The sequence below is a fragment of the Pagrus major genome, chromosome 9, assembly GCF_040436345.1.
Source record: "Pagrus major chromosome 9, Pma_NU_1.0".
NCBI classification, from domain to species: domain Eukaryota; kingdom Metazoa; phylum Chordata; class Actinopteri; order Spariformes; family Sparidae; genus Pagrus; species Pagrus major.
This window is the reverse complement of record NC_133223.1, coordinates 23,138,718-23,151,606: the sequence shown is the minus strand read 5'-3', so window position 1 is coordinate 23,151,606 and position 12,889 is coordinate 23,138,718. Positions and strand designations below refer to the sequence as shown.

General features: G+C 41.6%; 1 protein-coding gene across 1 annotated transcript; it reads left to right on the top strand.

Annotated features, from left to right (window-relative positions):
- The first annotated feature begins 2,660 nt into the window (after window positions 1–2,660).
- On the top strand, window positions 2,661–9,969 carry LOC141002742 (high-affinity choline transporter 1-like). The gene is made up of 8 exons (XM_073474131.1): window positions 2,661–2,844; window positions 3,218–3,331; window positions 4,115–4,270; window positions 4,400–4,548; window positions 5,605–5,748; window positions 6,056–6,209; window positions 8,403–8,620; window positions 9,316–9,969. Exons 1-8 carry the CDS (start codon window positions 2,661–2,663, stop codon window positions 9,967–9,969), a joined length of 1,773 nt encoding a protein of 590 aa, XP_073330232.1.
- The last annotated feature ends 2,920 nt before the right edge of the window (window positions 9,970–12,889 follow it).

The window sequence follows — 12,889 nt, the reverse complement described above, 5'->3', positions numbered from 1 at the left end:
CGCTTTTATTTTGAAATTCCCATGTCTGTGTCACCGTTTCCGTCCACTCCTTCCTAAACAGTGCTTTCTTTTTATTAAAAGGATTGATTATTTTCCATTTAAATGTCTGGAACCACTGGTAAAATAATATTTCCACTGAAGAGTTTATAATAAAACAGTCAAATCATAGTTTAGTTGCTTTATGTGAGTTGATGATATCATCTCATATCGATCGCAGGCCCCGTATCGAATCGAAATCATATCGTGGCAGACTTTGTGATATCGGTAAATATCGTATTGTGATGAAACTTGTAATTTACACCCCTGATGGAGAAAGTGATGAAGTAAGAGAGAAGGAGTTATGAATGCATCACAGTGATGGTGCCATTTTTATATTTCACCTCCCCTCAGACAGCCTGAATGGTCGTACATTGGAGATAAAATTGGCCCAACAGGGTTTGGGTGTGTTTCACCATCAAGGCATCACGACTTTCACCCGTACAGTTGCTGTTTTTTTATTTTTTCCACCACTGCTCCTTCGTCATGACTCGCAGTATTTTATTTTTAAGTTGTTCTTGAAGTTTTGATGTTTAAATACAACAACTTCTGAGTGGACTGAGGTTTCTTTCATGCGTAAGGTGGCTCATAAAATGAAAACGTAATCCTTACACCCTCAACATCACCATCATACAGCCAGAATCAACGTGACGCTTGAATCTGGGGACCTGCGCAGGATCGTAAATCAGGCCTGAGATGTAACCTGGCAGCGTACAGGTCTCATCCATTCATTGCCAATACCATATTATGATATTGGAAAGCTTTCCCGGAGAGGTTGTGCGTCACGCCACTCTCTATTAGGTGCTATTTTCGTCCTGCCCTGGAAGACATTCATCCACCATCTACCCACCCTGACAGCACCCAATAAACCCACCACTCCCATTCATCTCCACCCCTACACCCACCCACCTCTCCACCCTCGCTCTTTCCCTCTCTCTCTCTCTCTCTCTCTCTCTCTCTCTCTCTCTCTCTCTCTCTCTCTCTCTCTCTCTCTCTCTCTCTCTTCTGACGAGCACTGGTGATTCACAAAAACAACACAGGAGAATTGTGTTTGCTCGTCCAAGAGGATTACTTTGTGGCACCTCAACATTTCCCCAACAAAATCGTCTTTGACACTTTTTAAATCTTCTTGTGGAGGTCCCGCTCCTGTCATCTGTCCTGACATATTTCCTCAAAGGAAAGGTAAGACGATCTCCTTTTCTGACTTTTCCTTCTTTTACTAATATGTGTTGGCCGCCTCTTAACTGTATTTGACCAAAGTGACAGATGTTGATTTAAAGAGAGATCAATAATGCAATACCGGCCTGCTGGAGCCATGGCGTCAGCGCATCGGGGAGCTGAAGCCCACAGGTTTGATTCCTGTGATGCAGCATATCGGACACAAAACCTAAATGTTTCTGTTTGAGCCTCCTTTGTTTGATGGATGGATCGCGGCTTTTTGACGGTGCGTTTAGGACGCATTAATGGACTTTTACGCACGAAAGCGCGACAGGAAACCATGCCGGTCCAATTTTTTTTAATCATACAGGTCTACAGAGCAGCGTTTACACTTTTAAAGTATAAATTAAAAATTAAGAGACATCCTGTGAGTTAACTGGTAATATAATTGGTACAACCGATGTCTGACAGAAGTGTAACCCGCGCGTAAAACATTCTCAACTGTCCTAAACGCAACAATTACAATTTGCGAGCACCACTGATCATTTTAATTATTTTGGTTTTGACTTGATGACACATGATGGAGTCCCGGGTGTTCCTCTTCCTCTGCTGTGTGCGTCGGTTGGACACGGTAAGGTCTTCACCGCACTAGTTCAAACATCATCTTCAAAGTGGGACGAAGGCAGGAAGAGATTTATGATTTAAATCAAATCAAAGCATCAGCTGATCGTCTAATAATTGATTTTTGTTTGGTAATAGCGCGAGCAGGAATGTCGACTATATTCTTGTTTGGATGTATTACATGCTGGGACTTAAAACAAAACACAGACTAGAAAACTGCAGTTTTTCAGCCTGGAATGTGGGTTTAAAATTATTCGCATGTTGTTGTTTGTTTGCAGGAAAAATAGATTGAGATATTTATCTTCTGGTGATCCCACCTTTGCGGCTGGACGTCCGCCAGAATTTGGATTTATGTGTGTTTACATATCTTTGGTAAACAGGGGATTTTACAGTTCTCACAGCTGGAGTAAGCATGAAGACGATCGGTGCGTAAAAAACAAAATTTAAATCAGTTTGCATTCTCTACCTAGAAACTGTCAGTTTGTAACATGTAGGTGTGGTCACTGAACACCTTAAGCTGAGAACAAATTAAATCTTGTAGCTTTTAAGACGTTGGTTACCTCAAAAAATGTTTGGATAGCAGTGTTTTAACGTCATTAGGTGGTGCTCCACCAGCATGAAACGCAGGTAATTAATTGGAATTACGCGCTGTGTCTGTGCTGATAATAGACCTGATTTTTTTTTTTAAAAAGTCTGGCGGTGAAATATTCATTCCAGATGCAAGTCAAACGTAGTCCACAGAAACGTGTCTCTACCTTTTTTTCTTCAAAGTTCTCTCCATGAAATTCCAGTCCTCGGCGCGCAGTAGCACTTGATCTCGGCGGCAGGACGCGGACTAAAGGAAGATGACCATCCACGCCGAGGGTCTCGTGGCTATCGTGATCTTCTACCTCCTTATTCTGTTCGTGGGGATCTGGGCCGCATGGAAGAACAAGAACTCCGGCGTTGGCGAAGGCGGAGACCGGAGCGAGAGCATCATGGTCGGGGGGAGAGACATCGGGTTGTTCGTTGGTGGATTCACAATGACCGGTGCGTTAAAATTGGGGAGTTTTCTGATTAAATTGTTTTTAGTAAGTGTTCAATATGATTCTGTCACATTTAGGTATCACATGAGGTGGGAAAAAGTCAATAAATCCACCGATTTCTTCTTTTACGCACGGGCAGCACCGCGGCCATTAATATAATTTATCACCAAAAGTTTCAACATTACATATCAGTACATTTAGAGCAATTTAAGATGCGACGATTGATGGATGAAACGTTTTAAATATGAGCTATAAGTCCTAAATATCACCTGAGAGTCTGATGTCAGAGTTGAATCATTTCCCAAATGGATTCTGTTTGATTCTGACTTGTGCGCCAAAGTGTTGTGTCATAAAAGTGTTTTGTTTCTTGCTTTCAGCTACCTGGGTGGGTGGGGGCTACATCAACGGCACAGCAGAGTATGTCTACCTGCCAGACTACGGCTTGGCTTGGGCACAGGCCCCCTTCGGTTACGCTCTCAGCCTGGTAGTGGGTAAGCTCCAGTGTGTCTGTGTAGCTACTTTCTTTAATTGTGCTGTAAAAAGCACAAAGTGTTTGTTGAGCGACAGTGACATTGCACCAGTAATTTTACATGCGTTAGGCCATTTACAACAGTATTTCTAGGTAATCTATCTCAGTGATCATCACTTCTGCTTTTATTTTTGCTGATCTAAATCATTGGTTTATGGCTCATTCTGCTTGTATGCTTGCAACTGTAATACCACGCAATAATAACACAACTTTTACAATAAGTTGGTATTTATTGCAATTTCAAGTCTCTGCTGTTTTTTGAATATTACACTAAAATAAATGCTTTACTGTCCTCTGGGACTTTAGTAGGGATAAAGTATAATATGATGTAGAAGAGCAGTAAAAACACACGTGTTATCCTCTTAGAAATACAGTATATCTTACATTTAAAGCCACATTATGTAGAAATTGGCATTTTGGCCGATTTTGCGCCTCCCACAGCTTCTGAGTGCAACACCACTGACATGAGATCATGAGACGTAACCTAGGTGCCGACTCCAAACAAAATCCATTACGTCATAACATGTTATGTGTTGAAAACTTGTATCTTGAAGTAAACATGTACGTAACGCTGTGATCCTACCCTCTCACTGAAGTTACATAGTGCAGAAACAAGTGATGGGGGGGCAGAATGGCTGAGACAGAGACACCATTCACCCTGTTACAAGACACTGTACCATCATGATTTTGTTATTTTAAGGTAAAAAAGTTACATAATGTCGCTTTAATGTCTGACATCATTCAGGCGGCCTTTTCTTTGCCAAGCCCATGCGCTCCCGTGGATACGTCACCATGCTGGATCCCTTCCAGCAGCTGTATGGAAAAAGGATGGGCGGCCTGCTCTTCATCCCCGCGCTCATGGGGGAAATCTTCTGGTCTGCAGCCATTCTATCTGCCCTGGGTAGGTGATAATTGTTATAGTCTGAACTCATTACGAGCACAGCATTAAGTTAACTGTTACATCCATTCAGTTTTCTTCTTCTCTCTAACTGATGACTGTATCTCATGAGCTGAATGTGTTGTCCTGTAGGAGCCACTCTGAGCGTGATCGTGGACATAAACATTAATATGTCGGTGGTGATCTCAGCCCTGATCGCAATCTTCTACACGCTTGTTGGAGGACTTTACTCTGTGGCGTACACAGATGTAGTCCAGCTCTTCTGCATCTTTGTGGGCTTGGTGAGTCTCACTGTTAACATCTGCTCAGCTAGGGACAACAGAGGTAATAATACATTTAAGCATTGGATTGACTTCAGTACAATTAAATAGGGTTTTACAAGTATAGACTGGAAGCCAAAGTTATTATGTCCTGTACTTTTTGAGCTCAAAATGTGAAGCTCTCATTAGCCAATATTTGATATTAATCTTTGAGGTGTTTTATTGGCAAAAAAAACAACCTTTAAAGATACCAGACATCCTTATTAAAATATTACATCTGATCAAATCTTTGATCTTGTCTGTTCATCAGTTTAAAAAAGAATCTGATGAAGACACAGATCAAAGTGCATTCATTCTGAAAAAAAACTAATATTCTTTAGATACAGTCGAGTCGCCAGGAAAAAATGTTGGCAATTAACAGGCAAGATAGCCAGTGACTGCAGCTGGAGACTGTGTTTCAACTTTTGTAAGAGTGAACCACTTGGGACAATTTCCAACCGTACTTATGGCAAAAAAAATAATAATAATAAGTTGACGTGAAGTCAGGTCATCTCTAGCCGTGTTTCTGGCGACTAAAACAGGTATTTTAAGACAAAACATGATCTTTTCCTAACCCTAACCAAGTATTTTTTGTGCCTTAACCAAACCAGAGCATTAGCACAGCGTTTGCAAAACATGAAATAGGGAATTTAATCTAAAGAAACATAAAGTTTCAACATATCCAGGGCTGGCAGAAATGTACACTGCCAACATTTAATTCTGGGGCTGTGAAAAAAGAGAAACACAGCAAAAGTGGCTACTTGGATGCCTCCTATGGTAGTACACTTGAGATAAAATTGGCCCAACAGGGTTTGGGTGTGTTTTACCATCAAGGCATCACGACTTTCGCCACATACAGTTGCTGCTTTTTTATTTTTTCCACCCCTGCCCCTCTGACAGCATGAGTCCGCAACTTTACACTGATTTACATCTAAAATCGCCGGTCTAAAAGCAGCTTTGACAGTGGAAACATTAAAATGACTGAATGCCTATTCAACAGTAATAATATCTGCATTCTGATCTCTTTCTCTCCATCAGTGGATCAGCGTGCCTTTTGCCCTGTCAAATCCTGCCGTGACGGACATCAGTGTTTCAGCCAAGGAGGCAATCTACCAGTCACCCTGGCTGGGGAAGATTGAACCTGAAGACAAATGGCTCTGGGCGGACAACTTCTGCTTGTTGGTGAGAGCATTTTTTAATCCAAAAATTCATCAAGAGACAGTAAATTACTGTAAAGTTAATCGCATACACATTTTGATTCTGCTGTTAAGTGTTGCAGACGGGGGGTTGAGGTGAAGCAGCAAAGGCGCATTTGATTTTTTTGATTGTTTGTTTCTTTGAGGTTCACTCTAAAGACAATTACCTGTAATTATTAGTTTTATTTAGAGGATGCACAGTTGCAGAGCATATGTGTCGGAGTCAGATTAAGTTTCAGAGCTGTTCTGCATTGGTTTGGTGTCTCTATTTACTACGGTGTTTCTGTTTCTAGATGTTGGGGGGGATTCCCTGGCAGGTCTATTTTCAACGGGTTCTTTCTGCCTCTTCAGCTACCTACGCCCAGGTCCTCTCCTTTATCGCCGCCTTTGGCTGCCTGGTCATGGCCGTCCCCTCTGTCCTCATAGGAGCAATAGGGGCCTCCACTGGTAAATACAAATACACACAGTTTATATTCATTTGTCTTAAAAACACTTAAACTATCACCTATTTTTTAATCTAACCCTACATTAAATCATGTCCTTAGGTTGTGAATAAAAAGTAAGTCCAGTTCTGATCAACAATACAACTGCATGTGATTGCCATCTGGATTTGAAGCCTAAAAATAACACAAAAATGACCAAACTGCAATGTCACACACAGTTACATCTGGATTGCAGCTGTTAAATCACAGATGAACACAAACATATCAGACACTGATCCGTAAATGATATGCGTACACATATTGATTAGGCGGTAAATGAAACATCAAAAGACAATCGAAACATCCAGGAATCTGATCCTTTATTTAAACAGGAAAGTGCGATCAAAGGAAACACAATGCAGCTTTCCTGGCTTGTTTACACCCCAGCAGCATTTTCTTGTCAGATGTGTAAATGCATACAGTATCTGGAGGGTAAACAACATCAGACGGATCCTGTCACGACGGGCAGAGGAGAGAGCCATCGGACCATGCCGATTTAGTGAATATTACATCTGAAGAGGAGCTAATTAATGTCGTCCGTCTGAAGCTGTTTCATGTGTAACAGACTCTAATCAACCGCTGCTTGTGAATATCCAGAGGAGGGAGAGTATGTATACCTCTGGAGGATGAAGAGAAGGATGAAACAAGTGGCAGAAAGATAGACGGATGTCAGAGGGTTGAGAAATACAGGAGTGAAATGTTGTCCCGCTGAATAGAGGATGGAACAACAGTGCAGTGGACCATGGGTGGTGGATGGTTGCTGGTTCCAGCTTCTTAATTGTGAATGTTTGATGCTTTTCTTTGTGATTAATGATAGTAAATGAAGACATCACTTTGGCCTCTGGGAAATTGTGATGAGACTTTTTCACATTTATTATTTTTTTTACGTTTTACAGGCTAAAAAGTCATCAGTTAATCGTTAAAATAACCAGCAGATTAATCAATAACGAAAACAATCATCACCATGAAATTCATGTTCACCTCAGAATAATTTATAATCCCTTTGGTGACCCCTGAACTCTTCATCCAGCACCACCATTAGGTCAAAAATCCAATTTGTCCAATACTTTGGTTTAAGAACCTAAAAACTTCCCATCAGCCTCAGCTGCACTTTGTGTTTAGTGCTTATTGACTAATGTTAGCATGCTAACATGCAAATCCATAATGGTTAACATTGTAAACATTATTGCTCTACATACAGCACTGTCACTGTGAGCACGTTAGCATGCTGGTGCTAGCATCGAACTCAAAGCAGTGTGTGCAGTGCAGCCTGACAGAGCCATTAGTATAGCTGTACTTCCTGTCTGCTTTGCAGTTAGCAATGCCTTCCCTCCTCTTTAGTACAAACAGAAGGACCCCGCTCTCTGCGTGTTCACGAGCAGATAGGACCGCCTCTTTATGGAATTCTCTGTCCCGATTGGATAAAGTGGGCAGGGATACCAGAAAAGTTATTTTCTCTATTACTGCATGAGCAGTGGGAGGACAGACATGGCTTACTGACCAAACACTCTATAACAGTGATTACTGTTGGTATATACAGCTATTTAACACTTATTTTATTTTTTTTAAAATCACATACAGCCGCTTTAAATGTACTTTTTTATTCCCACATTTGCAAGTATTCATTGTTTCCCCATGAAAAATAACAGCCTGCATCCATTCAAACTTCTGTATTTAATCAGCTCAAAGTGTCTCATTAGAATCAAATGCTTCACACACACACATTAATCATAATTAATGACGATTAATCTAATTTACAATTAAAATGTAATTAAACTACGTGATGTATTTCTCAAAGCTGGCTCATATTTCATAACCAATGTTTCAGCAGGCATAAACCAGTGTATCAACTGGATGTCACATTTTCAATCAGAATCCATTATTTCTGGGATCATCTTACTACTGCGGCTCCTTACCTGTATTCTGACCAAGAGCACGCCATGACATTGATAATCTTTGTTGGATTTTAGCACGCAGACATGTGAGGCACTTCTGTTTCTCGGCAACTAAAACAAGTGTTTCCACAGGGACCATTATAATAATAATGCTCTTCACACAAGTCGCTGCATTACTTAAAGATAATCATAACACTTGGATGCAGAAAACATTACTGAAAACAACACATTTTTGACCATGCTCCCACTTCTTCTTCTTCCAGACTGGAACCAGACCTCTTATGGGTCCCTCCCTCCGAAGGATAAGGATCAATCAGACATGATCCTCCCCATAGTGCTTCAGCACCTCTGCCCGCCCTACGTCTCCTTCTTTGGTCTGGGGGCAGTGTCGGCTGCCGTCATGTCGTCAGCAGACTCATCCATTCTCTCAGCCAGCTCCATGTTTGCCAGGAACATCTATCAGCTCGCCTTCCGACAGTCGGTAAGAGTGCCGACAATAATACACATCTGCACAGTTTGAGACACTGGTTGCAAGCATCAGTCATATAATCAATAAATCAATTCTAGTTCCATCCCAGTGGTTTGCAAATGTGTCAGATGTTGAGCTTGCCTATTGTGCCTGCTGAACATTCAAAACCAGACCCCAAACCTTCAGACAAAAATGTTCTGACTCAACAGAACTAAGAACTAAAAAATATGGGCAGATTCTGTATTAATCCTCATGCTTAAACCCAACCAACCGTACCCACAAAAGCAAGGCAGGCTCCAGGCTCCCCTCGTGTAGCCAAAACAGCTCGGACGCATCAAGGCATTGGGCTCTTTGTCACGTTCCTGGGGTCAATCCTCACCAGTTTTTGTGATGTGTTGTGTGGGGTACTGCCATTGGGGAGTGACGTTACCAGGAGGTTGTTTACGTGGTCTACATTTGTGTTTGGGTGGGTGGTTTGTGTCATGGGGTATCCTCAGAAATGCCAGGTACCAAGATTACCCAGGACAACATTGCATTTTAATGAGAATATCAATGTTCATCACTTTAACTGTACGTGGTTTTAATGTTGTGGCTGATCGGTGTAGTTCAAAGCCTCTCCTGTCATACCTCCCCATTCTCAACCTTATCTTCTCCACATTTTCCACGTTTTCCTCTTTTCTCTGTTATCTCTTTCTTCTCTCTTCCAGGCTTCAGACTGGGAGATTGTTTGGGTGATGCGCCTCACAATTTTTGTATTTGGAGCTCTTGCCACGGCTATGGCGTTGTTAACGGGATCAGTGTATGGCCTGTGGTACCTGAGCTCCGACTTGGTCTACGTCATCATCTTTCCCCAACTCCTCAGCGTGTTATTCGTCAAGGGCACCAATACCTACGGCTCTGTGGCTGCCTATGTCGTTGGTCTTTTGCTACGCATCGGTGGAGGGGAACCCTACCTCAAACTTCCTCCCTTCATCTACTACCCCGGTTGGGTGACCCAGGAGAGAGTCCACCACCTTACTGGGGATGTGGAGCACTTTGTTCAGCAGAGGTTCCCATTCAAGACTATGTCCATGGTGGCGTCCTTCTTAGCAAATGTGGCAGTCTCTTACCTGACAAAGTACCTGTTTGAAAGCGGTATGTGGTCACACAAGTACGACTTCCTGGACGCCGTGGTGTCCAAGCATAGCAAGGAGATCATGGACAAAGCCACGCTGGTGAGCAACCACGATAACATCATTCTTTCAGAGATGGCACCCGTCAAGCAGGTCCTGGGTGCGTCACTCGCTGGGACATTCACCAACACTGAGATCCTCAGTGATGACGGGGCGTCTAGTCCCGAGGCTTTTCACAATGACGACTAGGCAACAAAGGCACAAAGAAAACTAGCACCAAGGAATCTGAAGAAGAAGGAATAATCAAAGAGGCATCGACATTCTTCAGGAAACTTGCTACTGCCACACTGGAAGCTGTATCAGCAGAAATCTGCCGTGGCTTCCGAGTGACTCCACAAGTTTGTTATATGCTGATGACGTGGTGCCTCCTTCTTTTTTAAGATCCCTTGCCTAGAACCAGGAGGTTGAGGAGGTCAATCAGCTGTGTCAAGCGTACCATAACTCATTCTTGTTTTTTTTTTTTCTTTTTATCATGACTCTGTGAATCTACAACCACTACAACCTGTTTAATTTAAGTGCTGCTACAGTGATCAGAGGGACTTTCAGGGGGAAACAATGAGAGACTACAGCAGACATAGAGTGCGTGATGACATCTACAAGGGTCCGCTGTGGGTAAAGAGATTGTGCAATATCTAGCCAAGGCACTGTGTCAATGTCTACATAGCAGTGTGTGTGTTGATGTACATGCACATGTGTACACTTGGCATCAAGTGAATGCTCCAGAAATGTTTCACAGTTCAAGTTTTAAATTTGCGTAGAGTATATTTATTAATAGAGCAATAATATTTTTAGGATCTGTGTTGTATAGATAGATACATTGTGCTGTCTGTCATTGTTTTTAAATTAAGAGACCAATATTTTTTTGTTATTTATTTAATTTAGCTTATTTTGACATTGTGTGTTCACCTTGCTCTTAATCCTCCTGTTGTTCTCGCTTATTCCACACACAGTAAGTGTCAAGTTACAAACCCTGTACCACCAAAATATTACCAATCCCCTCGACTCACCAAACAGAAGGTTGATATCGGATGATTCGACGAGACCCTAGGTCACGTTCAGTCATAATGTTTTTTAGAGTTCAATGCCAACATTTCTAGAGTTAATTTTTCCAGCAGTTCAATATTCACCCTCCTTATAGCTCTGTTTTGTTCTCCATCAACTTCTGAGGCAAGAGTATGTACGGGCTGTCACTGAAAGTTTTACGGGTATGATCAATGTAACATTAGCTAGTAAATTAGCCAAACTAGCTTGCTAGCTAGCTACCTCTACACATGAATCTAGCTGGGGGTAAGTTAGTTTACATGAGGCGATAAACACGTTCTGGTTATGTTTTTCAGCCTATTCAGATGGTGGGTAGACTTTATTTGTTTGAAGGTATCTGTCACAGGACTAACCTATCATGGTCCTAGAACTCACCGTCACCAGCCACTAGACTAGACACTCACTCACGTGCTACAGAGATGGAATCTGGGAAACGTAGCCCAATAGCAAGCATGATGAAGTGAACGACTACCTTCATTTCCAATATTCCCATTTAGGTCATGACCACTGAGCAGGATACATAGGGGCAACATAATCAGAACCAAACAAACCAAACCAACATAATCAGAACCAAACAAACAAACAAAATAATAAGCTGAAAGACACAATAACACTCTCTTTCATTAAAAAAATGATAAGAGCAGTTGTTGTTGTTGTTATTGTTGTCGCCACTGTTGCAAAGACAACTGGATCACAGCCACAAATAACAACAGCACAGGACAGTTTATTAAAATATTCAGTCTATGATAGAAGTGGTTTCATTATTCTATATCCATTACACTGTGCAATCCACATTTTCTTCATGATGATACATTGAAGCAGAAAACGTATCTATTGCCAGTTAAGGTAAAGATAATGGTCATAGTTAACCATAAAAAAGTAATCATTAATAGCTTTTTATAAGATGGGACACAAACTTAGCTCTATGCCACCAAAGTCAAACACATAAAACATCCTCCACTACCTTGGACGCCGCACCTTTGGCACTGAACGTAGAGTTTGTACTGCAGAATCATCATGAACGATATGAATGTAAATCCATACACCATCCTGATGTTCACAGTTTCAAGCATTCAGCATAAACTTACAGAGGATCTTAAAAAATGTCTTTCCTGTGTTCGCTCCAGGCAGCCATTGGCTTCCATTCATCGCCATGCGTTGTGAAAAATCGATTTGCAATCTTTGTTTTTCCTCAAACTTATGATTGTGTAGTACATCTTTGAATTAGTGTGCATTTACAGCTGACAACAATAAAAGCATATATGATGATCGGTTTACAAGTTCACATACAAACGAATGGAAGCCAATGGTATCCTGGAAGGTGTGAACATCTAACACCACCACAGAAGGCTTTGATTGGCATTAACATGCACAGAAAATGATCTCACAGAAGATATTTTTGTGTGCATGTGTGGTGGTTTCTTTGCTCATAGTAAACCTGTATTGACTGGCCAGCCACAGCAGGTTAGTGGAGACAGGAAATGATTGTTCCTCCCGGGATGGTGTCAGTAGCACCGGTCATTATTGATCCGGTCCCCAGTTGATTAGCCCTCAGGACATTTGATTAATGCTGCAGAGAGGTTGGAAACTACAGTTTGTCAAGGTTTGTTTTACAGTGTGTTATACTCAGTGATGAAAGGTTAAATGTTCCTGATTGAGCACCCTCATACAAATAGTAAATTACCCAACATCAGTCCTTATATTTTTCCAGATCTGGCTGTTTCAGACTATACACACTGCTGCTCTGCATAAGGAGTATCAAGTACAGGAGTTGTCACTTTATACGGTGATTTTTGGCATTGTTAAGTGTTACTATTGTCCTGTTGACTTCTCTGTGTCTTCTCTCCTCTCGGAACTGTTGTGGTTTGTTGGTGTCCTTTTGAATCTATGGATTCGCCTTAAAAACATCTGAGTTTGGAAGTGACCACTTTGATAGGATGAAGGATACGGTTAGCGATATTCTGTATTTAATTTATTGTCAACAATTAAGACCAAAACCAACATTGTGTTGGTCCATTTTCAGTATTTTCTGACTTCCCACATCTGGGAAGATGTGCGAAGATTTATT